Source organism: Hypanus sabinus, chromosome 12, assembly GCF_030144855.1.
Source record: "Hypanus sabinus isolate sHypSab1 chromosome 12, sHypSab1.hap1, whole genome shotgun sequence".
NCBI classification, from domain to species: Eukaryota; Metazoa; Chordata; class Chondrichthyes; order Myliobatiformes; family Dasyatidae; genus Hypanus; species Hypanus sabinus.
The window spans coordinates 66,675,356-66,701,959 of record NC_082717.1 but is presented as its reverse complement, the minus strand read 5'-3'; the positions used below and the strand labels follow the sequence as shown (position 1 = coordinate 66,701,959).

General features: G+C 39.2%; 1 protein-coding gene across 2 annotated transcripts in view; it reads right to left on the bottom strand.

Moving 5' to 3' along the window:
• slc1a4 (solute carrier family 1 member 4) overlaps positions 1-26,604 on the bottom strand; it is a 210,337-nt gene that overhangs the window by 72,491 nt on the left and 111,242 nt on the right. The window contains exon 1 of one of the 2 annotated variants that reach the window (XM_059986146.1): positions 6,603-7,209. The exons of the other annotated variant lie outside the window; for it this stretch is intronic. Within the exon in view, the coding sequence (XP_059842129.1) occupies positions 6,603-7,138 (536 nt within the window). The 5' untranslated portion in view covers positions 7,139-7,209. Of the gene's footprint in view, positions 1-6,602; positions 7,210-26,604 lie in introns of those variants that run through there. 2 annotated transcript variants of the gene reach the window in all.

Here is a 26,604-nt window from a genome sequence, read left to right as displayed (position 1 = left end):
ACAAACTATAATGTGTTGCATTTATGAAAATGATGAACTCCTGCAGAGAAAACGAAATTACATTTCTGCATGCAACAAAAACATTTTGAACTCCGAAAAAAAGACGTTGGGTTGAAGGTTACTTTTAAGTAAAATACTCAACGTCTATTTGAGTCCTCCTTGTATTTATGAAAAACGCCAAACTTAAATTTGCCGCCAGCAGCAAAAATAACGTCAGCCAGCTGTCAACCTGAAAAATAAAAGCACTATTTCACTGAACAATGAAAACATATGAATATACGTAAAATAATAGGCAATTATTATCATACTTGTTCAGGTTGACTCACACCTGACAATGCAGTCGTATTCAGTAGGGATGGATCGTTGCTTAGGGGAGTGACCGGGAAGGATAATGTGTTTTTTTCCTCTCTGAACTCACAGAAGCGTTTCCCAAACGATGTTTGCATTGCGATGATTGCAGAATGCAAATACTCCGAATTTATCATGTCTTGACCTTGTTTGAACTCTCTCAAATTGGGGAAGTGAGACAATGTGCCTTTCTGTAAATCTCTGGCAAGCACTGTCAACTTGCGCTCGAATGTCAAAACATCCTCCAACATGTGCAGGGCTGTACGTCCTTTCCCCGAAGAGCTGTGTTCAGCGTGTTCAGGTGCGCTGTCATGTCTACCATGAAGTGTAGCTTTTCCAGCCACTCTGGCTGTTCCAGCTCGGGAAAGGTGGGCCCTTTGCTGCCCAGGAAAGTTTTCACTTCTTCCAGACACGCGACAAAGCGTTTCAGCACCTCCCCTCTGGACAGCCAGCGATAAAAACACGTTGTAACGGTGTGCTACACGCAGTCAGTAAACTGCAGTCAAAGATAGCTTTATTCGAACTAAACAGCCTTGCTTTTAAGCCTCCCTCAACCCGCCCCCCATGGGCGCGGATGCTGCAAAAGACACGTACTCACAAACCCCCGTAGGCTATCTCCCTTAGCCTGAACGCTGGCTAATTGTGAGCCGGTTCGGATGTGTCAGAAAATGGGTCGCCACAACGTCTTATTTAGATTGTACAAGATCACCATAATCTTCAAATTTAGAATTACATTTCAAAAACTAACAAACTAACATAAAATACATTTTAATTAAAATCTGACCAATTATTTCCCAAAGCAACAGGGAGCCGCAGCACAGACGTAAAAGAGCCACATGTGGCTCCGGAGCCGCGGGTTGCCGACCCCCGACCTAGACACTCAAATTGGTTTGGGTGCTATCAACCCAGCTCATTCCAGTACTGGTTATTGGAGTTTCATCTGAAACTGCAGGAAGTGGTTTGAGAGCGCTGGACACCTTTCTTCTCTTTTTCTCTCTGCAACTTCAATCCCTTTCCTTTCTCACATTCCTTCTCCCTTTCACACCATTCTCTTCCACATTCTTTCTTTCCTTCTCTTCCCTCCTTTTTCTTCTAGTTGTGCATCTTGATCTTGGGTAGGTACATTTAGTTCACTGAGTATTCTCTCATTAATCCCTCTACTGCCCCCTTTACAATCTGATCTCTCCTCTTAGTTTCCTAATCCACAGCATCATCTGATGAATCTTGTTTTCATACCTCCACTGACTCCTTTTTCACCTTCCATTCATCCAGCTGGGTGTTGGTCTTCACATCTACTTTTACAAGCAGCTTTTTGTCTCTCACTTGAAGTTCATGCCATAACCTTAATGCACACAGTAAATTTTGGTTCTTTACACTCAAAAGCCAAATGCTTGCAACTTTCCTGAAAACTCCTAAAAAAAAACTGTTGCAGTCAGGCCATTGCTTACTTCACTTTCACGATTCTTCAGAACAGCACCATCTTTCCTTGGTCCAATAAGCTTTCTAAACAGAAGTTGACATCAACACCCGTTTTCTCCTTTGTAGGGCAACAGTTCATGGTCTTTATCATGGAGACAGTTGTGGTATCATCCACCACCTTTCTTAATTTGATTTCAATTGGCTTCATCACAAGGGATGTGGCATGGAAATGATGGATGCATCTCCAATCAAGTTTAGTCATCTCAGCCAATCATGCCCCCACGATGCTGGATTTCCTGATTTACCACATGCAAGCCTATTCTTGGATTTCAGAGTTTGGAATATTATCCCCACAGGAGTTATCTTTTCTCCAGTATGAGTTCGTAGTTTGATATCTACAGGCTTCAGTTCAGCATTTTTGAAAAGTCATTCAAACTCATTTTGTGGAGTGATTGAAACAGCTGAACCAATTTTAATTAATTTGCCATCACTTCTGGCATATGCCATATTGCTTGTCTATTGTTAATTTTAACACTGTAAATCTAAAGGCTACATAGCCCTGTGTCACTCTCATCATTATCACATTTTTCATCGACAGCATGCAAAATAGTGTTCTGCACATTTTAGCTTGTTCTCTTTCCTGTGCAGTCCATTTATTTTTGTCTGCCTGACATGCTCTATGCGACCTACTTTGTTGCATTTTCTGCAAGTCTCATCTTTAAATCTGCATTTGTTTGGTGTATGTGAGCCCCTGTCACAACAGTAACTATCTGTTTGGCCAGGCTGGTTTCTGTTCAGACGCTGCAATTTTACTCTCACTTTCATCCCTGACTGCAATTCAACTGCTTCTCTGAATGCAGTTTCCATTGAAATAGTAATTTCAGTCTTTTGAAAGGCAAGTTTTGCTTCAGTTTGTGAATGCTTTCCTATAAGATTCCATAAACTAAACTATCTCTCAATGCATTATTAAGCCCATTATCGAACCAACAATACTCGGACAATCTCTTCAATTCAGCCACATACACTAAAATGGACTTCCTTTCCTTTTGATTCTGCTTATGAAACCTGAAGCATTTTGTAACCAACAACATCTTTAGCACCAATGTCAAAGGTCATTTCTAAATGTTTGGCTGGAGCAGTCAAACGGCAGTGCAAATTGTATGCCTTTCAACCCAAAGCACTCAACATAATTGGCTCTCGCTTCTCATTGGCCATTTCTTTTGCTTCAAATTACTGTGCCAATAGCTCAGTATACTTGAACCAATTGCCCGGTGTAATCAAAAATGTCAATCTTTCTGATGTAGCCATCCATTTCTGCTTTTACTTATGATTATTATCACCCAGTACTCGCTCTTTATCAACCCTGAATTCTTCTGTTCATGGCCTGTTTTTCCATAAACTTGACCACGTCTTCCCTTCTGAAACACACGTGCTATCTGTAACTCAACTGTCCCTCACCACATTTTAAACATCTCAGTGCTATTGGACCTTGGAACGTCTGGACAGCAAAGATGCATACATCAGGCTGCTCTTTACTGATTACAGCTCAGCATTTAACACTATCATCCCCTCAAAACTAATCAGTCAACTCCAAGACCTGGGCCTCAATACAACCTTGTGCAAATGGATCCTTGATTCCCTCAATTGCAGACCCCAGTCAGTTCAGATTGGCAAAACCCCCTCCTCCACAATCTCCGTCAGCACAGAAGCACCGCAGGGATGTGTACTTAGCCCCCAATGTGGGCTGCATCAAAGGGGGTGATGAATCAGCATAATGAGTGGTGTAATAACAACCTCTCACTCAATGTCAATAAGACCAAAGAACTGATTGTGGACTTCAGGAGAGGGAAACCAGAGGTTTTCATTGAAGGATCAGGGGTGGAGAGGGTCAGTAACTTTAAATTCCTATGTGTCACTATCTCAGAGGACCTGTCCTGGACCCATCATATAAATATTGTGCAGAATGCACTACAGCACCTCTACTTCCTCCGGAGCCTGTGGAGTTTTGGCACAGCATCGAAAACCTTGGCAGAATTCTTATAGGTGTGATGACCATCTACATTACAGACTGGTGTGGGAACACCAATGCCTTTGAATGGAAAATCCTACAAAAGTTAGTGGATTCTGCTCAGTAAAAATCAAGGGCAAAGCCCTCCCAACCATTGAGCACACCTACACGAAACGCTGCTGTAGAAAAGCAGCATCTATTGTCAAAGATCGTCACCACCTAGGACATGGTCTTTTCTCACTGCTACCTTCAGCTAGAAGGTACAGGAGCCTCAGGACTCACACCGACAGATTCAAGAACAGCAACTGTCAGGCTCTTGAACAAAAAGGGATAACTATTCTCATTCAGGACTCTGTTATATTGTTATTCCATGTTTGTTATTTATTGCTATTTATTTATATCTTCATTTGCACTGTTTATTTACAGTTCTTTATGTATAGATGTGCTAAGTATGACAGCAGAAAAAGAATCTCAGGGTTGTTGTGGTGACATGTATGTATTGATAATAAGTTTACTTTAAACTTTATTACACTATTTACTTATTATTTTAACTAGTAATTTTTAATGTCTTGCACAGTACTGTCGGCATAAAACAAAAAATTCAATGAAATATGTTGGTGATAATAAATGCAATTCTAATTGTTTCTTTGCACAGCTGAAGCATGATTCAGTCAGTATCTGGTTTCTCATTTAACTCAGTGTGCAGTATGAAATGAATTTACCATGTTTGAACAGGCTGGCTTTGCCTGACCTGGGCTATGCAGACACCCAACAAAATGAGTGCAACCACAACAATTGTGCCTCATTCTTCACTCCGAAGAACCTCCTGGATGAAATCATCTCCAAATCTAACACCCCCATGCTATCAGTTTCTTTCAAAATCCTAAAAAAAATCAAAGAAATCACTCCTAGATTTTCTCTATATCAGGGAGTACAGGTATATTTCACAGAAATTATCTCCACATGTCTACCAGAGAGCCACAAGAATGAGGATGCAATTAAGGTAAACTACTTGGATGTTTCCCAAGGAGAGGTGGGGAGAAAGATATCAAAGTACAGTGCAATAGTTAAAATATATTATAGATTACAAGAAATAAAGTAAGCAGTGCAAAGAGAGCAAATAGTGAGGTGGTGCTCATGGGTTCTGTGTCCATTCAGAAATCTGATGGTGGAGGGAAAGAAGTTGTTCTAAAATGATGAACGTGTGTCTTCAGGCTTCTGCACCTCGTTTCTGATGGTAGTAATGAAAAGAAGGCAAGGCCTGGCTGCCGAGGGTCCTTAACGATGGAAGGCACTATTTTGGGGCATCGCCTTTTGAAGATGTCCCCGATGGTGGGGAGGCTAGTGCCCATCTCGGAGCTGGCTGAGTTTACAACACTCTGCAGCTTCAACACAAGACAGAGGGCAGAGGACAGGATTGAAAAGCGCTCAAACATAAAACTGGCATGAACAAATCAGGCCAAAAGACTGAAAGTTTAAGTGAGACTGGAGGTAAATAAGAGACCAGATCTGGTTTTGAGATCTATGATCAAAACAGAGACTTTGAGAGAGGCGATAATTAGACTGAGACAAAGACAGAACCTGAGGTATGACAGAGAATGGACTCCTGCCATAGTATTGGGTTTTCTGACCCTGAAGTTCTAAATTAAAAAAAAACCTTCAGCCCAATCAGTCTTCAAATTCTTTGGTGACTCTCATGCCCTTTTTCGAGTAAGCCAGAGTGTTTTTACAGACAATTTTCATTGTCATAATGTGGGAAACCCAACAACCAATTTACACTCATCAGGCTTTGATAAATGGATATGCCTATTGAGCGAGTTAGATATTGAGAGAAATCCCACATGCTTTTTTTCAAATGCTACCATGGAATCTTCTATGATCGATACAAACAGCAAATAGAGACTCCATTGAAGGACTTGCTCAAATGGCAGCGCGTTTAACAGTGAACCTCTCCATGGGAGTAGCAGCAATCTCTTGCAAACATATGGAATCCATAACTTTACACTCGGCAGTGAGTACGCTACCCAATAAACCAGAATTTTAAAATCACATCTGCAGTGCTTTGCATTAATCACCACATTGCCAACAAGGACACGTGTCAGCCCAGCAGAAACCCTGGACCTCATACTCCTTCATGTTCTATATGTGGCATGTGCTGTGTGTGAGTGCTGGTTCTGTGTTCTGCACCTTGTCCCCAGAGGAATGCTTGGATGTATTCAAGTGTGCAGTTGAATGACAATTAAACTTTAACCTCAATCATTTTCATTAAAGAAAAGCAACACACAAAACCACCTGTTTCCTCCATTGAACCAGAACATAGATGACACAGAAAAAAAAAGTGATTTGGCCCGTTATACCTATACAAGGAACAACGCACACAAAATGCTGGTGGAACACAGCAGGCCAGGCAGCATCTATAGGGAGAAGCACTGTCGACGTTTCGGGCCGAGACCCACCAGCATTTTTGTGTGTTGTTTGAATTTCCAGCATCTGCAGATTTCCTCGTGTTATACCTATACAAGGGCTTTTTAAAAAATTAATCCAATAAATTTGATTTCACCTGTTGTTTACCCACTGACCTACAGAACACTTCGAAAGTACTTGTACGTTTTCTAAAAGCATTAACGCACACTCAACGGACCCTTACTCTCAGCCCATCCCTACACCGAACTTGCTTTCGCGATCAACTTAACGCAGCGTGGTCTGATAATTCCACCCCTCGCTAGCCCTGGTAAAACTTGAACACATTTTTCAGTTGCCGCGTTCTCCGTTGAGAAACTCCAGCAAACCGCACCCAACCGAACCCGGCGCCGGCCGTTATTGTTACCTGAAGAGATCCAAGAAGGAGTCAATCGCTTCCTTGGAGGGCAGCCGGGTGCCCGGGGCTGCGTTGCTGGCATCCTCGGCCTGGCTGTGTTCACCCGGTCGGATGAGCAACCCCAGGGTGACGCCGACAGCTGAAGCCACCAGGGTGGTGACGCCGAAGAAGAGGATGGCTTTGCCCCCGAGCTTGCCCAGGGCTCGAGTGTCCAGGCTGGCTGCTCCCGACACCAGGCTGCAGAACACCACGGGCAGTATGACCATCTTCAGCAGACGGAGCAGCACCTCTCCCGGGAAGGCGAAGTGGACCATGTTAGCCGGGGAGAGATGCAAATCCCTCATGCCGAGCCCCACGGCCACCCCCAGCAGCACTCCCGACACGGTGCAGATCACAAGGCAGTTCCTCTTCAGGAAGCCCCACACCTTGCCCCGGGCCGTGGCCATCTCGCCGGTCGCCAGTGCAACTGAGTTTGTCCCAGAGCACGGCGGACGCCCCTGCAAGCCCAAATCCCCATTGGCAAGCACCTGCTTCTCGTTCTGCATGGGTGGGTGTTGCTGTGGGTCGCCGCGGGGAGAGCTCCAGAGCCCGGTCGACGCTCCGCGGCTGCCGGACACGTCTGCGACGATGAGGGAACACCTATCGGAGGGAGCAGCAGCGGATGATGCAACCGGCTACCAGTGAGGCGAATTGAAAGCTGGGGGAAGTCTGATCTAATGCGACAAACAGTGAGCGGGTCTTTGATGATTGTCTGCTAATATAAGCAGCCCTAAAGCTCTCCCTCCCCTAAAGTGTTTCCCCTCTTGTTCCCTCACCTCCTTTCCCTACCCTCACTCCCCTCAGACTCCTCCCATACTCCGCTCAAGCCCCTTGCCTTCACCTCCCACCCCTTTTCCCTCCTGCGATTTCCTCCCTCTCCTCCTACCCCTCCTGCACCTCCCTCACACATTCCCCCTCCCCTCACCCCCAAACTCCCCCTCATATTTTCCCTCCTCTATGCCCTTCCTCCCTCCATCCCACTCTCTCCCCTTCCCACCCAACTCTCCCTCTCCTCCAACCCCCCTCCCTCCTCTTCATGTGCACTTCCCTCACCCACATCCTTCTCCCTCTCCACCCCTCACCCCACCTTCCCCTTCTCCCCCTTCCCCTCCCTCAGCTCCTCCCAGCCCTCTCCTTCCTTCACCATCATACCCTCCATCTCCACATGCAGGTGAAAACACAGGACTAACATACACTGAGCAATAAACAGAGAGGCAGATGATAGGTGGAGCACAATGAGACAGAAGTGGCAGCAAAACAGGTAATAATGAGAAACAGGTGAGAGGCCGAGTACTCAATAACACAGGGTCCGGAGTAGAACAGGAGTGGAGACAGGAGCACATGGGGCATTAAAACAAACAAGAACACGTGGCAGTACAAAACCACAGACTGACAGCTAGGGGGAAAACACACAAAAAGACCAGTTCAACTGAAGGTACTGACAGATCTTATCTCCACAACTTCCTGGGATCTAGAATTCCAGAGACTTACTACTCTTTGTGTGAAGAAATCTCTGAAAATCCAAATTTTAAAGGACAGATCCCATATCCTAAAAAATTACCTCTTCATTTGAGGCTCTCCCACCAGTGAAAGTCTTCCCACACCCACCCTTTCATGCTCTTCCTTGGCATCTTAATGTTTCAATAAGATCACCTCTGTACTTCTAAGCTCCAAAGAACAAAGCACCATTTTACAAAGAGGAACACAAATAACTACAAAGGTTAGTGGAGACAGCCCAGTCCATCACATGTTGTCCACCCCACCATCAACAAATGCAGAACCTATCATCATGGATTCTCACCACCCAACTAATCCTCTTCTCACTTCTATCCTCAGCCTTAGTAAGTCCTTTGCCAGGCTTCAGAACAGCTATGATTCATCAGGTTCTTGAACCAGTCTGCACAACCCTAATTCTACCTCAGCAATGTCGACCACCTCCTGCACTACTATGGACACATCTGCGTTTAAAAAAAATTATTTTTTTTTTTTTACTAATGTCTAGTTTCTGCAGATTTTTATCTTCACTCTCTTCTAAGAGTTGATGCCTCAAGGAGGCTGCATCCTTAACTGAGGACCCTCACCATCCAGGACATGCCCACTTCTCATTAATATCTTTAGAGAGGGGGAACAGGGACCTGAGAACCAACAGCCAATGATTTAGGAACAACTTCTTCCACCACCATCAGATTTCTGAATGGTCCATGAACTCATTAGTACTACCCGAGGGAGTAGATTTAGGATGGGATGAGGAGGAACTGCTTTTCCCAGAGGGTGGTGAATCTGTGGAATTCTCTGCCCATTGAAGCAGTGGACGCTACCTCAGTAAATATATTTAAGACAATGTTGGATAGATTTTTGCATAGTAGGAGAATTAAAGGTTATGGGGGAAAGGCAGGTAGATAGAGATGAATCTGTGGTCAGATCAGCCGTGATCTTATTGAACGGCAGGGCAGGCTCGATGGGCCAGATGGCCTATTCCTGCTCCTATTTCTTGTGTTCCACTATTTCATTGCTCCTTTTTGTTGGGACTAGTTATTTATTTTGCAATTTATAGTAACTTTTGCTGTTTATTGCTACTAAACAATAAATTTAACATTGTATGTCAGGGATAATAAATCTGATTCTGACTCTTGTTTGGACCCATGTACCTGTGGTGTGCCAGCAAGCAACTTTTACACTGCGCCTGCACTTTTCAATGCTTATGCATGTGATAATAAACTCAACTTATCTTGCCTGTAAACATTTTAAGATTTGTACACAAGAACACCTAGATTCATCTGTACTTACCTGCAATCCCTTTCCAATTAAACAGTAGTCCACCTTTTCATTCTTCTTGTTGGAGTGCATGATTTCACACTTCCCCAGATCTCCCAAATTTCATCCCACTTATTCCATTTCTTTACAGCATAGTCATGATATCCACATTGTAACTTGACTTCATCTGAAAACTTGGACAAAATACATTCTGCTTTCTTTTCCTGTTTATTAATATAAATAGTAAATAATTTAGGGCCAATGACTGACAGCTGAGACACTAAAAATTAAAGGATCTATGTATTCCTACTCTCTTTTTTTGTAAGTGTCCATTTTCAATCCATGCTGGCACAATTTCTCTAGTATCATGAGCGGTTAACTTGTGCACTAGCCTCTTATGCGACACCTCATCAAAAGCATTTGGAAATCCAAATACACCACATCAACAGGTTCCCATCCGTTTACTGTGATCGTTACAAATCAAGGAACTCAAGCAAACTTGTCAAACAAAACTAGGATGACGTGGTTTATAAGCTTTGCGAAATAATTAGCTACTTCTTTAGTTATTAACCAACATCTTGCTAACTGGAGATATTAAACGAACTTTCTTCTTGAACATTTTCAATCTACGGGCACTGTTCTGAAGTTCTGTGAGCTGAGTTGTGAAAAATCTCAATCAATGGATTATCCACTATTTCTATGTTTATTTACTTCAGATTACTTGGGTGGAGACCATAGCGGTCTTGTGATTTTTCTGTCTTTAATCCCAGGAGATTTCTAATAATGTACTCTGGATTTTTGCAAGCTCTTCCATGCTATCTGAAGCTGACTAGTGTGTTATCATTGGGATATCTGCATGGTGAAAACTGATTAAAAGAAATGGTTTAAAATAATGCAATTTTCTTTGTTCCCTGATAATAATTTCCCCAGCCTTATACTCTAGAAGTCCAACAGTTATCTTAATCACTTATTTCTTTTATAAACAGTGTCTATGTAAAATTTACTTACATTTTGACTTGATGTCTTATAGACATGCACATTTTCACTCAAAACTCAATCTTTTTAGTATTTTTTCCAGTTCCTTAAAAGCTCACTGGTCTACCATTAGCCCTCACTATTTGGCATGCCCTCAATTAAGCGTTATTCTAGATCTCCTTCGTTAGCTGTGAATGGTTCACCTTTCAAGGAAACCCTCTTTCTAGTTGGGATAGTTTTCTACAGAACAATCTCTTAGCTTAACAACTCTGGATAACTCCCTCTAAAATAACCCATCTAGATGCTGTAATAGATTGTTTACTGAAGTAATCCTTGATACACTTAACAATTTTTTCTTCCCTCATACCCTTGCCAGTTTGGTTTGTCAATCAATATGAAGATTAAAACCACCCAGGATAATTGCTGTTCTCTTCATACAAGTCTTTGACATTTCACTGTATAAGCTTTACCACCTTTTGATGCCACATTTTAAAGACTTTAGTTTGCTCCCACCATGCCTTCTGTCCACTGCTATTCAATATTTTTACCCAAGCTAATAACGCCACATCACCATCACCTACATCTATATCACAACTCAGTGTCAATCTCATAACTTTCCTGATAAACAGACCTACACTTTAACCTGTAATCTGGGGACATTATATATGAGGGGTGATTAATATGTTTGTGGCCGAAGGTAGGAGGAGTCAGTTTTAGAAAACCTAGCACATTTATTTTTCAACATAGTCCCTCCTACATTTACACACTTAGTCCAGCAGTTGTGGAGCATACGGATCTTGGACCTTCAGAAAGTGTCCACAGCAGGGATGATTGATAAGTTCGTGGCCTAAGGTAGGAGATGAGGCCATGAAATTATCAATCACCCACAGGGTACATATAATATGCATCGATTACAATATATTGAAATCACAGATGAAGTGTAATTACCCCATATCCATATAACAAATTTAAACATAAAATTGAAAATAAATTAATAATACAAAAAAATCTAAACCCACTACTAGAAAAAAAACAGCTGTTTGGTTTTAAAAAAAAGAAAAAACCTTAACGTATAGTAAAACACATTATTAGCCAACATCTGTGCTTAATAGCAAATCAAAGATTTTGAAAGTAATTTAAAAAAAGGTCCCCACAATGTTAAAAAATCTTGTCTAGGCTCAGAAATTGAACAGCAAATCTTCTCTAAATTTAAGTGTGACATAACATCATGTAACCAATGAGTAGGTGGAGTGGCATCCTTCCACTTAAGCAACAATGCCCATCTGGCTATAAGAGAAATAAAAGCCAAATTATGCAAATCATGTATCTTCAAAATAATATCAGTTCCTCCAACAATACCAAATAAGGCAGTCAAAGGATTAGGTTTAAAATTTACTTTAAAAAGCACCAAAAAAGTTAGAAATACTTCCTTCCAATATTTTTCAAGACTCAGACAAGTCCAAAACATATGGATTAGTGAAGCTTCTCCATTATTACATCTATCACAATGGGGAGACATATCCGAATAAAACCGAGACAACTTATCTTTAGACATATGGACTCTATGAACCACCTTAAATTATAGAAGGGAATGATGGGCACATAACGATGAGGTATTAACCAATTTAAAAATTTCATTCCAAGTGTCCTCAGAAATTGAAATCTGTAAATTTTGTTCCCAAAGATTTTTAATTTTATCTAAAGGAATATTTCTCATTCCCAACAACATACCATCAATATTAGATATAGATGCATTATAGAAGTGTTTCAAATTAAAAATTATATCAAGTAAATTTTTATCTGGACTTTTAGGAAATGTACGTACTTGAGAACGCAAAAGTCTCGAATTTGTAAATTTCAAAAGAAGTGAGTTCTTGGTAGACTTAACTGACAGTTGTTCAAATGAAGAGAGACCATCTCCAACAACAAATCATGAAAACATCTAATACCCAATCTATTCCACTCTTTAAAAACTACATCAGACATAGAAAGTTGAAAAAAAGTTAGAAAAAAAATGGGACTGGAAAGTGAAAATCTCAATAAACCAAAATATTTTCTAAATTGTACCCAAATCCTCAAAGTGTGTTTAACCACAAAATTATCAGTTAAATTACTTAAAGATAAAAGAATTGAGGATCCAAGGAGAGAAATGATAGAAAATTTATTAACAGAGTTAGCTTCTAAAGAAACCCAGACTGGACAGTCCTCTCGATTAATATAATATAACCAAAATGTAAGATTCTGTATATTGACTGTCCAGTAATAAAACCTAAAATTGGGTAAGGCTACACCTCCATTCTGTTTAGCTTTTTGAATATGAAATGTCATTAAGAAATTTTATTATTCCATATACAAGAAGATATAATAAAATCCAAAGAATCAAAAAAAGGATTTAGGAATAAAAACGGGTATGGCCTGAAATAAATATAAAATTAAGGCAAAATATTCATTTTAATAGAATTGATTTGGCCAATCAGTGCTAAAGAGAAGGGTGACCAACTTGATAACCTTCTTAACATAATTCAGAAGAGTAAAAAAAAATTTTCTTTAAGAAGGAATTTATAATTCCTAGTGATTGTTATGTCCAAATAAGTAAAATGATTTCTTACAGTTTTAAAAGGAAGGTTAGTATTAACTAATACCAAATTATTCAAAGGAAAAAGTTCACTCTTGTGAAAGTTAAGTTTATATCCTGAAAACTGACTAAAGCAAGAATGAAAAGAAAGTAAAGAAGGTAAAGAAAACTCCACATTAGAAATGTAGAACAAAAGGTCATCAGCATAAAGCAAAACTTTGTGGGTAATACCCCTCCAGTGATATCATTAGATTCCCGGAAAGCAATAGCTAAGACTTCTAAAACCAAATCAAAAAGCAAAGGACTCAAAGGACTACCTTGTTAGGATCCATGAAGAAGTTTAAGTGGTTTAGAGTACTGAGAGTTCGTAAGAATCTGAGCGGAGGGAGATAAAGTAATTTAATCCATTGAATAAAATTGGGCCCAAAGTTAAATTTTTCCAGTTTTAAATAGATTATTCCATTTAACCCAATCAAAGGCTTTCTCGGCATCTAAGGATATCACACTTTCCGAAATCTCTTTAGAAGGAGAATAAATAACATTCAGTAAACAACAAATATTAAAGTGGGAGTATCGATTTTTGATAAATCCAGTCTGATCATCAGAGATAATAGATTGCAAAATATTTTTAATCATGCAAGCCAAAAGTTCAGATAAAATTTTAGTATCAACATTAAGTAAGGAAATAGATCTATAAGAAGAGCGTTCAATTGGGTCATTCTTTTTAAGAATAAGCGAAATAGAGGCTTCATAAAAAGATTGTGGCAACTTACCCAAGAGTCAGAAAGGACTGAATATAAATGAGGTATAAGCAAAGAGGAAAAATCCTTATAAAACTCTCCAGAAAATCCATCAGGACCTGAAGCCTTCCCTGAGTGCAAAGAGTGAACAACCTCGGCAATTTCGTCATAAGAAATAGGTTGATCCAACAACTTGCCAATATCATCAGAAAGTGTAGGAATGTTTAATCGATCTAAAAATATTATTCATTCAAGTATTATCTTTAGGAGGATCAGAACTATTAAGTTTAGAGTAAAATCCTCTAAAAGCATTGTTTATTTCTAAATGATCAGATGTTTTATCATCATTAGCTTTATAAATTTCTTTAATTTAATACTTAACTATAAAGGTCTTTAATTGGTTAGCTAATAGTTTACCCACTTTTTCTCTATGAACATAAAACTGACTTTTATCTTTTAAAAGTTGCATTTCAATTGGATAAGTTAAATACAGATCATATTTAGTTTTAATTTCAACACGTCTTTTATATAAAACAGGATCTGGAGCCAACGCATATTTTTGGACTAATTGTTTCAACTGATTAGCTAATTCAATTCTCTCCTTATTAGCCTTTTTCTTAACATTTGCGGTAAAGGAAATAATTTGACCTTTAATATAAGCCTTAAAAGCATCCCATAAAGTAAGCCTAGAAGTCTCTTCTAGCATATTCTCTTCAAAAAGAGAATAATTTGTCTCTCCAAAAATTCAAAAAAATCTTTATCTGATAACAAAGTTGGATTAAAACACCAGGATCTGTTTATTTGGGAGACACCCAGAAGATTTAAAGATAAAAACACAGGAGCATGATCTGAAACAGCAATTTCTTTATATTCACAGGATCAAACCAATGGAATCAATTGGCTATCAACAAAAAAAAAATTAATCCTGGAATACAAATGATGAACATGAGAAAAAAATGAGTACTCTATCTATTGGATGCAAAAAGCGCCAAATATCAACAATATCACATTTCATCAGAAAAGATTGGATAAAGGAGACAGACCCACTACAATTCAATCATTTAAAAGAAGAATGATCTAAAACAGGATCTAAACAGCAGTTCAAGTCATCTCCTAAAGCCAAAGAAAATAAACTTAAGTCTGGTAAAAGCAAAAAAAATGTTCAAAAAAGCCTGGATCATCTATATTTGGGGCATATAAATTAGCAAAAACCATTAATTTATTAAATAATTACCCTGACTCTATAACAAAATGCCCATTGGTATCAGACACTACATTATGTTGAATGAATGAAACTGAATTGTCTATAAGAATTGAAACTCCTCTGGCCTTAGCCTGAAAGGAGGAATGGAAAGATACACCCGTCCAACAGCTGAAAAGATGTAAATTATCACATTTACAAACATGTGTTTCCTGTAAAAAAATAACTGAGACATTCAATTTCTTAATATAATTAAATATCTTATTATATTTCACAGGATGCTTTAATCTTCTCACATTAAAACTAAGTAAGTTAATTGCATGATCCATTTTAAAAATTACTAAAAGAGATGTTAGAATAAAAACTGCAAGTATATTAAATCCAAACAATGAGCTTTAAGATAATGTAACCAAGCAACAAATGAAGCTAAGAGAATCAAGCAGCTGAAAGAAAAAAAGAAAACCACCCCCCCCCAACTCCCCGCCCAAAGAGAGAAAGTCAACAAAAGGACACTTGACAGCTAAACCTATCATTTCCCTCTTGAAACAAACTACTGGCTGAGCTCCAAAACTCTTTTTTCGGGGCTAAACTGAATTCTAACAAGACATAACAACGGAGAATAGAAAAACCTCATAGAAAATAATAGTATAAAAAAATAAAGAAATATGAAAGTTCAAAACATATTAACTTAGAAAGTATAACTCAAAGAAAACTTACTAATATTAAATCATAAATTTTCTGAACAAGGAAATAAAAGTACAAAAAAAGATTAGATATGAAGGTATACCAAAAGTAAAAAAAAACAATTGTTCATAAAAGAAAGTAATGAACAGTTAGACTACTGATTCTAGAAAAAGGATCCATCAGGCAGACGCAACATTAATTTGTGTAAAGAGTTATTGAACAGTTAAACTTCTAAAATTGATTTGGTACTCAAGAAATCCTGCACCTTTGAGTTGAACAGACCAATCTCTGAGAGCCATTTTTCAAAATGATTCTAAGACGAGCAAGATAATGAAGAGAGGGTTTAAAACTTTTATTATACAGCTCCGACATGACTTTTTAAAACTTGAAGCATTCATTCAACACCTCGGGTGAAAAATCTTCCGCAATTCTGATGATCTGATCTTCATAATCAATCATATTTTTCCAATAAGGTTCATGAATTAAAAGTTCCTTTGTTTGAAAATCATGTAGGCAAATTATCACTGACTGGGGTTGTCCTCCTGGAGGAGGTCTTGGTACAGGAGATCTGTGAACTCAGTCTATTTTAGGTTTTGCAAAAAATTCTGAAGGCTGATTGCCTTCCAATGACTCTTTAAAACTGAGAATATGTAAATTATTTCTTCTGTTTCTATTTTCTAAGTGGATAATTTTCTGTCGTAATGTTTCATTAACCTTTAACTGTTTATCACAGATCTGTTTCAGGTTGTCAATCTTCATGTCAAACATCATCAAAGTGTCTTTGTTCTCTTTTATCCATTAATCATGTTCACTTAAAGTTTTTTGAATTGATTCCAACTTTACATCCATTTGTTTAAATTCAGTGCTGAGTTGCTGGAACTCTTCCGAAAGTTCATTTTTATACTTCCGAAGTGTCTCCATAATAGCTTCCAAAGTTACAGGAGGGTTCTCTTCTTTTTCAGTAGCTTTAGCACAACTCATCATAAAGCAATATTGTGTTTCAAAGTAAGTTTTCAAAACAAGTTGGAAGCAGAAAATTAAAAAGAGTAGGAGCACCTATAAAGGGGCTGCTACTCCATCAACAGCCAGTAGTAGTCTCTGGCCATGAACATATCAATCACCCCTTGTAATTTTGATCCAATAACTTGTAATCTCTTGTACTTACAATTCTGGAGTTGTCCTGTACTTGATCTGCAATTTATTGAATCCCTCTTCTCAGCTACATTTGCTGATTAATTGTTACAGTGACATTAGGGTGTAAAAGCATCACTTAGCTCTTCTCCTGTAAAATTCCAACTGTAATCTTTCTCATAAGCTTTTTCCACAAAATGCTTAAGTTTCTTTTGGATTTTCTTCTTTCTTTTCAACCTGGTCATATTTAACAATATTTTCACTATGCTACTTGAGTTTGTGGTAATGCTGAATTTTCACAAAGGACCCTTTGCCACAGGTCTGGGAAGTTGGGAAACTTTAACTTTGCTGTTTATCTTGGTATTCTGCAAATGAACTCCGTGTGTTTCTTCTCCGTAGACATGGCTGCTTTCTTTCTTACAGTGGAGTCTCATTCCACCAAGCAGTCAATAGCGCCAAGAGCAATTTAAAACCTCATCCATCCTTGCAGTTTTATTCCTGTCAGTTTTTCTAACCACATTCTTTTGTGGAAGACAGACTGTTTCAGGATGGTCCCTTAGGAGTGCAAAGTACTAATCTGCAAAATGACTTCCAGTATAAGACACAGGAGCAAAATTAGGCCATTCAGTCCATCAAGTCTGCTCTGCCATTCCATTAATTATCCCTGAAGGAGAACCTGAAGAGAGATTTTAGGGAGCTCTGTAAAAAGCTGAGAAACAAGAGCTCCAGGGTAGTCATCTCTAGATTGTTGCCTGTGTCAAGTGCCAGTGAGGGTAAGAATAGGATGATTTGGCCAGTGAATGAGGATTGAGGAACTGGTGCAGGGAGTAGGGGCTCAGATTAATGGATCATTGGGATCTCTTCTGGGAAAGGTATGACCTGTACGAAAGGGATGGGTTACACCTGAATCCAAGAGGGTCCAATATCCTTGCGGGCAGGTTGAACAGAGTTGCTCGGGAGGGTTTAAACTAATTTGGCAGGGGGATGGGAACTGGAGTGATAGTGCTAAAAATGAGTTAGCTGGTTTAAGAACAGAGGCTGTGTTTAATGAGACTCCAAGCAAGGAGAGGCTGATGAGTAGACAAAATTGCAATTAACAGGATGTTTCCACATAAAAGGCAGACAATATTGAAAGGGTGAATACAGTACTGAAGGTGTTAAATTTGAATGTGCGCAAATGGAATAAGGTCAATGAACTTGTAGCACAGTTACAGATCGGCATGTATGATATTGTAGGCATCACTGTGTCATGGCTCAAAGAAGATTACAAGGGAAGCTTAATGTCCATGGATACACAATGTATCAAAAGGATAGGCAGGAAGGCAGAGGGCATGGTAAAAAAAAACAAAATTAAATCATTAGAAAGAGGTGACATAGGATCAGAAGGTATAGAATCGTTGTGGATAGAACTAAGGAACTGCAAAGGTACAAAGACCCTAATGGAAGTATTATACAGACCTCCAAACGGCAGTAAGAATGTGGTCTACAAGTTACAACAGGAGATAGAAAATGCATGCCATGTCAAAAGGGTAATGTTTCAATTGTCATGGGAGATTTTAGACATGCAGGTAGATTGGGAAAATCAGGTTGGTGCAGGATTCCAAGAGGGGGAATTTCTACAATGCCTTTGAGATGGCTTTTTAGAGTAGCTTGTGGTTGAACTCACGATCAGCTATTCTGGATAGGGTGTTGTGCAATGAACCAGAATTGATTTGAGAGCTTCAGGTAAAAGATCCTTAGGGGAAAGAGATCATAACATGAAATTTACCCTGAAATTTGAGAAGAAGAAGCTGAAGTCAGATGTATAATTTTACAGTGGAGTAAAGGGAATTATAGAAGCATGAGAAAGGAGCTGGCCAGAATTGATTGGAAAAGGACACTGGCAGGGATGATGGCCTAGCAGCAATTGCTGGAATTTCTGGAAGCAATTCTGATGGCACAGTATATATATATCCACAGAGGAAGAAGTATTCTAAAGGCAGATGACACAACTGTGGCTAACAAGAGAAGTCAAAACCAACATAAAAACAAAAAAAAAGTGCGTATTATAGAGCAAAAATTTGTGAGAAGCTAGGGGATTGGGAAGCTTTTAAATACCAACAGAAGGCAACTAAAAAATGTCATGATGAAGGTAAAGATGGAATACAAAAATAAGCTAGCTAATTGCATTAAAGAGGATACCAAAAGTAATTTCAGATACATAAAGTGTAAAAGAGGTGAGAGTGGATATCAGACCATTGGAAAACAATGCAAGAGAAGTATGGGGGGGGGGGGCAAGCAAATGGGAGATGAACTGTACAAGTATTTTGCAACATTCTTCACCATGGAAGACACCAGTAGTATGGTGGAAGTTCCAGGTGTCAGGGGTCATGATGTGTGTGAAGTTACCATTACCAGAGAGAAGATTCCTGGGAAATTGAAAGGTCTGAAGGCAGATAAGTCACCTGGACCAGATTGTGTATACACCAGGGTTCTAAAAGAGATGGCTGAAGAGAAAGTGGAGGCACTAGTAATAATCTTTAAAGAATCACTAGATTCTAAAATGGTTCAGGAAGACTGGAAAACTGCAAATGTCACTCCACTTGTCAAGAAGGGAGAGGGGCAGAAGAAAAGAAATTATAGGCCAGTTAGTCTGACTTCAGTGGTTGGGAAGCTGTTGGAGTCAATTGTTAAGGACGTGGTTTTGGGGTACTTGGAGGCACATGGAAAAATAGACTGAAGTCAGCATGGTTTCCTCAAGTGAAAATCTTGCCTGACAAATCTGTTGGAATTCTTTGAAGAAATAACAAGCAAGATAGACAAAGGAGAATTGGTTGACTTTGTGTACTTGGACTTTCAGTAGGCCTTTGACAAGGTGCCACACAAGGCTGCTTAATAAGCTATGAGCCCATAGTATTATAGGAAAGATTCGAAAGCAGTGGCTTTAGAATGAGATTCCACCTCATTCTTCTAAACTCCAGCAAGCACAGGCACAGAGCCAGAAAACACTCCTTATGCATTGGACCATAAGATATAGGAGCAGAATTAGGCCATTTGGCCCATCAAGTCTGCTCTGCCATTTCATCATGGCTGATCTATTTCCCTCTCTGCCCCAATTTCCGTCGTTCTCTCTGTAACCATTTATGCTCTGACAAATCAAGAACCTATCAACCTCTGCCTTAACTATATCTTTAATTAACCCTTTCATTCCTAGAATCATTCTCATAAATCTCCTCTACACCCTCTCCAATGCCAACACATACTTGCTTAGATAAGGAGCCTAAGACTGCTCACAGTCCAAGGGCAGTCTGACCAATGCTTTATAAAGCCTCAGCATTAGATCTTTGCTCTTCTGTTCTAGTCCTCTTGAAATGAATGCTAATATTGTATTTGCCTTCCTTACTACCAACTCAACTTGCAAGTTAACCTTTAGGGAATCCTGCACAAGGACTCAAGTCCCTTAGCACCTTTGAATTTTCTTCCAGTTCAGAAAATAGTCTATGCCTTTATTCCTTCTACCAATGTGCATGACCATACACTTCCCTACACTATTTCCATTTGCCACTTCTTTGGCCATTCTCCCAATCTGTCTAAGTCTTTCTGAAGACTCTCCGCTTCTCAACACTACCTGCCCCTTCACTTGTCTTCATATCATCCACAAACCTGGCCGCAAAGTCATCAATTCTGTCATCCAAATCACTGGCACATCACATGAAAAGAAGCAGCTCCAATACAGATCCCTGCAGAACATCACTAGTCACCAGCAGCCAAGCAAAGTAGTCCCCTGTATCCTGCCAGTCAGCCAATGTTCTATCCATGCTAGTATCTTTCCTGGAATACCATGGGCTCTTGTCTTGTTAAGCAGCCTCATGTGTGGCACCTTGTCAAAGGCCTTCTGAAAATCCAAGTAAACAACATCCACTGACTCTCCTATGTCCATCTTAACTGTTACTTTCTCAACTAATTCCAAAAGATTTGTCAAGATTTCCCCTTAAGGAAACCATGCTGGCTTTGGTCTATTTTATCATATGCCTCCAAGTACTCCAAAACATCAGTTAAGTCGAGCCTGCTTAACCAAAAAGTAAATAAATAAAAATGATGACCTGGAAGCTACTGTTCCTAAAGCTGTCCATCAATTTCCTTTGTCACTTTGCTCCATTGATGTTTTTGGAAGTGAGCATTTCTTAATGTTGTTATTTTAGCTTTGATTGATTGAAGTTTTCATTTTACATTTTAGTCTCAGAAAGCAATTTCAGGTTAATTTTTCAATACTTTCAAATTTCATCCATAAATTGTGTTACAGTATGTACAAGGGACTAAAATAGTTAAACCGATCCTTACTAATTCTCAAGTTCCAGGAACTGTAGGGGTGGAAGGTGCAAGGATAAAGTGAACTCTATCTTTGCTCAGTTTTGGTGGAGGGTGACTAAGAAAAGTAAGTGAGAAATGGAGGTGATGTGGTCGAGAGTCAGGTCAACTATGATAGGTTTGTTGAGCAAGGCATCTCTAAGGTTTCTGCTATGGGAAGTCTTATCATAAAACATTCAGAGATGGAGAACATAGGAGAATAAAAGAAAGTTCTCACAGAAAGCGTTTATAACTGGATATATGCTGGAGGTACGTATAGGTGCAGTATAGTTGAGATAGGTGAGGAATCCAAGGGCTGAAAATGGATTTGGGCCACTGGCCTATTCCTTGAGATGGAGAAAGGGAAGTGAAGAATCAGATGCCTTGTGAAAATGAGAACAGGGTGAAAACAGGCAAAGGTAAATAAATATTTGGGTTCTGTGTGGGCGGGAAGCAGCAACTGAATAATCATCAATGTACCAGAAAAAGAGTTGAAGGAGTCTGCCATCCTTGGAATGACTTTGCATTTTACTTCTGCTGCCACAAATCTTACGTAAAGTTCACAAAATCCATAAAGTATTCTCCAAAATAATGCAAGACAGAAATAATGTTTCTGTAAACTTTATTTTACAGAAGTAAACATTTATATGAAACTGCCAGTTGACGCTGTTACACAAATGGAAACATCTTACCAATTACTCCTTCCAAGCATTTGCACATTTATCAGTGATAAATTGTAAACAGACTTGTACACAGAGTCTTTCAAATATTTGGGCATCATTATGCCAAAAGATTTGGCAAAATTATCAGAATGTAATTATCAGCTTTTATATAAAAAAATTAAGGAAGATGTGGCAATTTGGAGCCTGATTCCTTTTTTCAGTTTCAGTTCAAGGATTGAGTCTATTAAAATGAATATACTGCCCAGACTGTTATATCTCTTTCAGACCCTACCAACAGAGATTCATCAAAATCAATTCAATGAATGGAACAAGATGGTATCAAGGTATATTTGGCAGGGTAAAAGGCCTAGAGTTCATCTCAAAACTTTGCAATTAGCAAAGGAAAAGGTGGGATGGGGCCTACCTTCTCTTAGAGATTATTATTTTGCAGCACAGTTGAGAGCTGTGATATGTTGGTATAACCCATCATATGATGCTCAATGGTAAAACATTGAGGAGCGGGTACTTCCCATCCCCATACAAGCAATTTTGGCTGATAACAACCTGCAAAGGAACATAAATACTATTGATAACCCATGGGTGAAATTGACTCTTAGAATATGGAAACCTACTATAAAAGAATATAATCAAGAGGGAGATATTGCAATTCTTAAATTGTGTGCATATGACTCAGACTTTACACCAAATAAATTGGATGCTAGATTTAAGAACTGGACAGCTAAAGGAATAACAGTTCTTTGCAACATAATGAAAGAAGGAACACTGTTCAGTTTTGAAATGCTTAAAGAGAAACACTTATTAGAAAAACAAGATTTTAAATTGGTATTTACAGATGCGACAATATGTTAATAAGACGCTTAAAAATGTAACCAAGGCAAATACATGCTTGATAGAGCTCTTTAGAAAAGCATATAATTCAGATAATGGTAGTAGAATCACTTCATGTATAAGGGGTTGTCAAATCTTAAAACACATTCGACTTCATACATTAAAACAAAATGGGAGAAGGAAGGAGGGATAATTATATCTGAGGAAGAATGGACAACAATATGGAGATATCAATGGAAGTGTACCAATTCACAGAAATGGAGGGAGTTTGGATGGAAATAATTGATAAGATATTTTATTACACCCTCTCAGAAATCCCATTATGATAGTAACCTCCCTGTTTGCTGGAGAAACTGTGGAAATCAAAATGCAAATCATTATCATATTTTTTGGGACTGCCCTGTTGTCAAAAACTATTGGAGGGGGATACACAATGCCCTACAAGACATCTTTAAATGTGAAATACCTTGGAAAGTAAGACCATATATTTTGGATATAAACCTCAAGAATGGTTGAAAAGAGATAAATATTTAATGAATGTACTGTTGGTGGCTGGTAAAAAGACTCTTACTAGGAAATGGTTATCACAGGAGAGCCCAACTTTAAATACATGGATGGAAATTACAACAGACATCTACAAAATGGAGAAGATAACAGCACCTGTTAATCATAAGCTGGAGCAATTTGATTCATACTGGGGAAAAATGGTTTAACTACATAATGCCTCACAGGCCTGATTTTATTCTCACAAATCAATGAATCTGTTGTAAAAAAAAATCACTCCACACTTGTACATAGTTCTTTCCTTTTGCTTGTTTTCTCTTTCCACTCTTTTCTATAAGTGTAGACCTCAGATAAATACTTTGTGGAGATTTATGATATATATGATTACATGACATATATATGTACAATGTCTGAAATACATCTTATGGAAATGTTTGTTTGATGATGAACTTCAACAAAAAAAATTACAAAAAATAAGTAAACAGACTTGTAAACTTAGTCAGCTCCATCATAAACACTAGCTTCCATGGTATCCATAACATCTTCAAGGAGCGATGTCTCAAAAAGACTGCATTGATTATTAAGGACGCCCATCAACCAGCTTTCATTGCTATCATCGGGGAGGAGGTACAGGACCCTGAAAGCACACATTCAATGATTCTGGAACAGATTCTTCCCCTCTGCCATCTGATTTCAGAGTGGACATGAACCCTGTTTTTACACTATACACACACACCAGCACACATACATCGACTGCAATTCACATTTTTCCATTATGGATTGCATCGTACTGCTGCTGCAAAGATAACAACTTACACAACATATACCGGTGATATTAAACCTGATTCTGATTATAACTATAAAGGATAGTATCTGTCCTTAGAGTTAATGATTTACAGATTTATTTTTGAATGGAGTTTGTAAAGTAATAAAAGTGAAATGGACTGTTCTTCCACACGTTGGCTTTGATCATGTTCCTTTTGCCATTTGAACTCAGTGCTTCATTGAAAACTCAGTCAGAAACTGTCTTGGAATGAATGTTTTACTACTGCCCAATCTAGGGAGTACTTTGGTGAATCTCTTCTGTACCGTTCACAGATCCACAAAATTCTTCCGATAATGTGACAATCAGACCCTAACACAGACTGTGTTGAATGTTAAAATGCAACATCTGAACTTTTATATTCTATGCCTTCTTCACCTCCTTAACTGCTTGTATTGCCGCAAGAGCCCTCTGTTCATCAGCATTCATTAATGTTCTATCACTTATGGCATATATTCTTCCCCTACTTAACCTTCAAAAATGCTATCACCTTGTACTTGTCAGCATTAAACATTACCCGTAAATGCTTGCCCAATTTTACATCCAATCTACATCCTGCTGCGGCCTTAGACAACCTTTCTCACTTTCCACAAGGCCACAAACTTTGGTATCGTCCACAAGCTTACTTTTCATACCTTCTACAGTCACATCCAAATTGTTAATGTACAGCAAAACATCAAGGGTCCTAGCAGTGATCCAAGCAGTACACTACTGGCCATAAATTCACAGCGAGGAAAGCATTCCTTTGCCACTACCCTCTGCCACCAATCAACAAGCCAACTGTGGGCCTAATGAGTCACCTTGCCTTTTATCCCATGGACATTAATCTTCTGGGCAAGATCAACAGGCAGAACATCTGCATATGGCTTATGAAATTCCACATAGAGTAGCACTCTGCCTTCATTAATCTTCCTTGTTAATTCCTTAAACATCAAATTAGTGAGGCAGAACTTCTCCCACACAAAACCATTCTGATCAGCCGATGGTATTCCAGTTGTCCACAAATCCCATCCTTTGGAATTTTCTCCAATAATGTCCCTACCACTGACCAGCCATTCTTCTGGTACCTCACCTGCAGCTAATGGATTTGCAAAAGAAAACTCTGGTAGGACTCCAGCCATCTCCTTCCATGCTTCCCATAGCAACTGGGGATGGATCTCATCCAGCCTGGGAATTTATCAATTCTTATACTTCTATAACATCAAACCCTTCTCCCCCTCCCACGACATCACAAATCCCTCCAGATTATCCATGTAATATGTACGGCCTGGTGCTGGAGGAATGTCTGTGTGGGTTCGTGGGTAGGTGGGAAGGAAGGTTGCTGTTATCAGTACCGGAACGATGAATTTCACTCTACGTTTTGATCAAGGAGCAACTTGAGTCGCCATATTCACTTACGTGTATTTGGAATTTCCTGTGGTGTGTTGACCAGGGTGCAACATGCAATGAGAAAAACAACAGTGTTCAAAAATTATAAGAATAAAGAATTATATCGTAAAGTGATAGTTATGGATATTAAATAAAATGTGCATAAAAACCAGCTTTTATTTATAATATTATTTTATATATTATATTCACACACAAATACATATACACATGGTTGTTTAAAGGACAGCTGTGGTCTTGATTTAATATCCAAAGCAAAAGGAGGAACCCCCCCCCCCCCAAACAGTGCAACACTCCCTTGATATCACTCCTCCCAGAGCACTGCTCTTTTGATAGGGCAGCACTCCCTGGCCAGGGCCCCTCTGACAGAGCAGTGCCTCCACAGTACTGCCCCTTTGATGGGGTGACAGGCAAGGCTTTTTCCACTGAGGTTGGGCAAGACTCGAACTAGAAGTCATGGGTTCAGAGTGAAAGGTGATATATTTGAGGGGAACACGAGGGGGAACTTCTTCCCTCAGAGGGTGGTAAGATGGATGTGGGTTCCATTTCAACATTGAAGGGAAGTTTGGATGGGAGGGGTACAGAGGGCTGTGGTCCTGGTGCAGGTCAATGTGGACTTTAGGCTGAGGGAGGGGCCTGTACTTTTGCTGTAGTCCTCCACGACTCTATTAATCTTCCATCTGTGGACACTCATTTCCTCTGCTTGCCCCGACCAAATCACTGGCAACATTGCACCCACTCAATGGCCAGATCTGGTCAGTACAGTTCTTCCTCAATGCTGCCCAGCAATGCCTTTGTACTGTCCTGCCCCGAGAGCAACACAATCTCAAAGCAATTCTGTAGCAGAACATTATTAAGACAGCAATTCTTAGGCAGTCACAAAGATCATCTAAATAAATTAATGATGTTCAATAAATTTCTCAGCTGTGGGAATTTTTATCAGCTGTCAACAGCTGCGGTAGATAATGTTCCATAGAAACCCCTGGCACTGGAGTTTGTCGGGGCTCTGACAAGCTTGCTTCAATAGAGAACTGTTGCTTCAGTACTGTTTTCCTCATCAATGTTTTGAATACATTGTTGTTATAATTAAATCCTTGAATGTCTGCATTTCATAGTAACATTGCTTCTGCTCGGCCCTTCTTGCGCGAGGTCTGTAAAAACCATCTAACTTAAGCACTTTATTGGCTGTTTTTAAGAATCTGTACTAGTATGGTGGTGATGCTATCTTAAACCTCTTCATATTGAGAATCAACTAGATCTTTGTGGAGTGTTTTCCAATTTAAATCCTGTAAATTCTGCACCCCTGCCCTCTGGTGGTCAAATTAAGACACTGCTTCTCCAATATGACTTAAATTCAAAAAC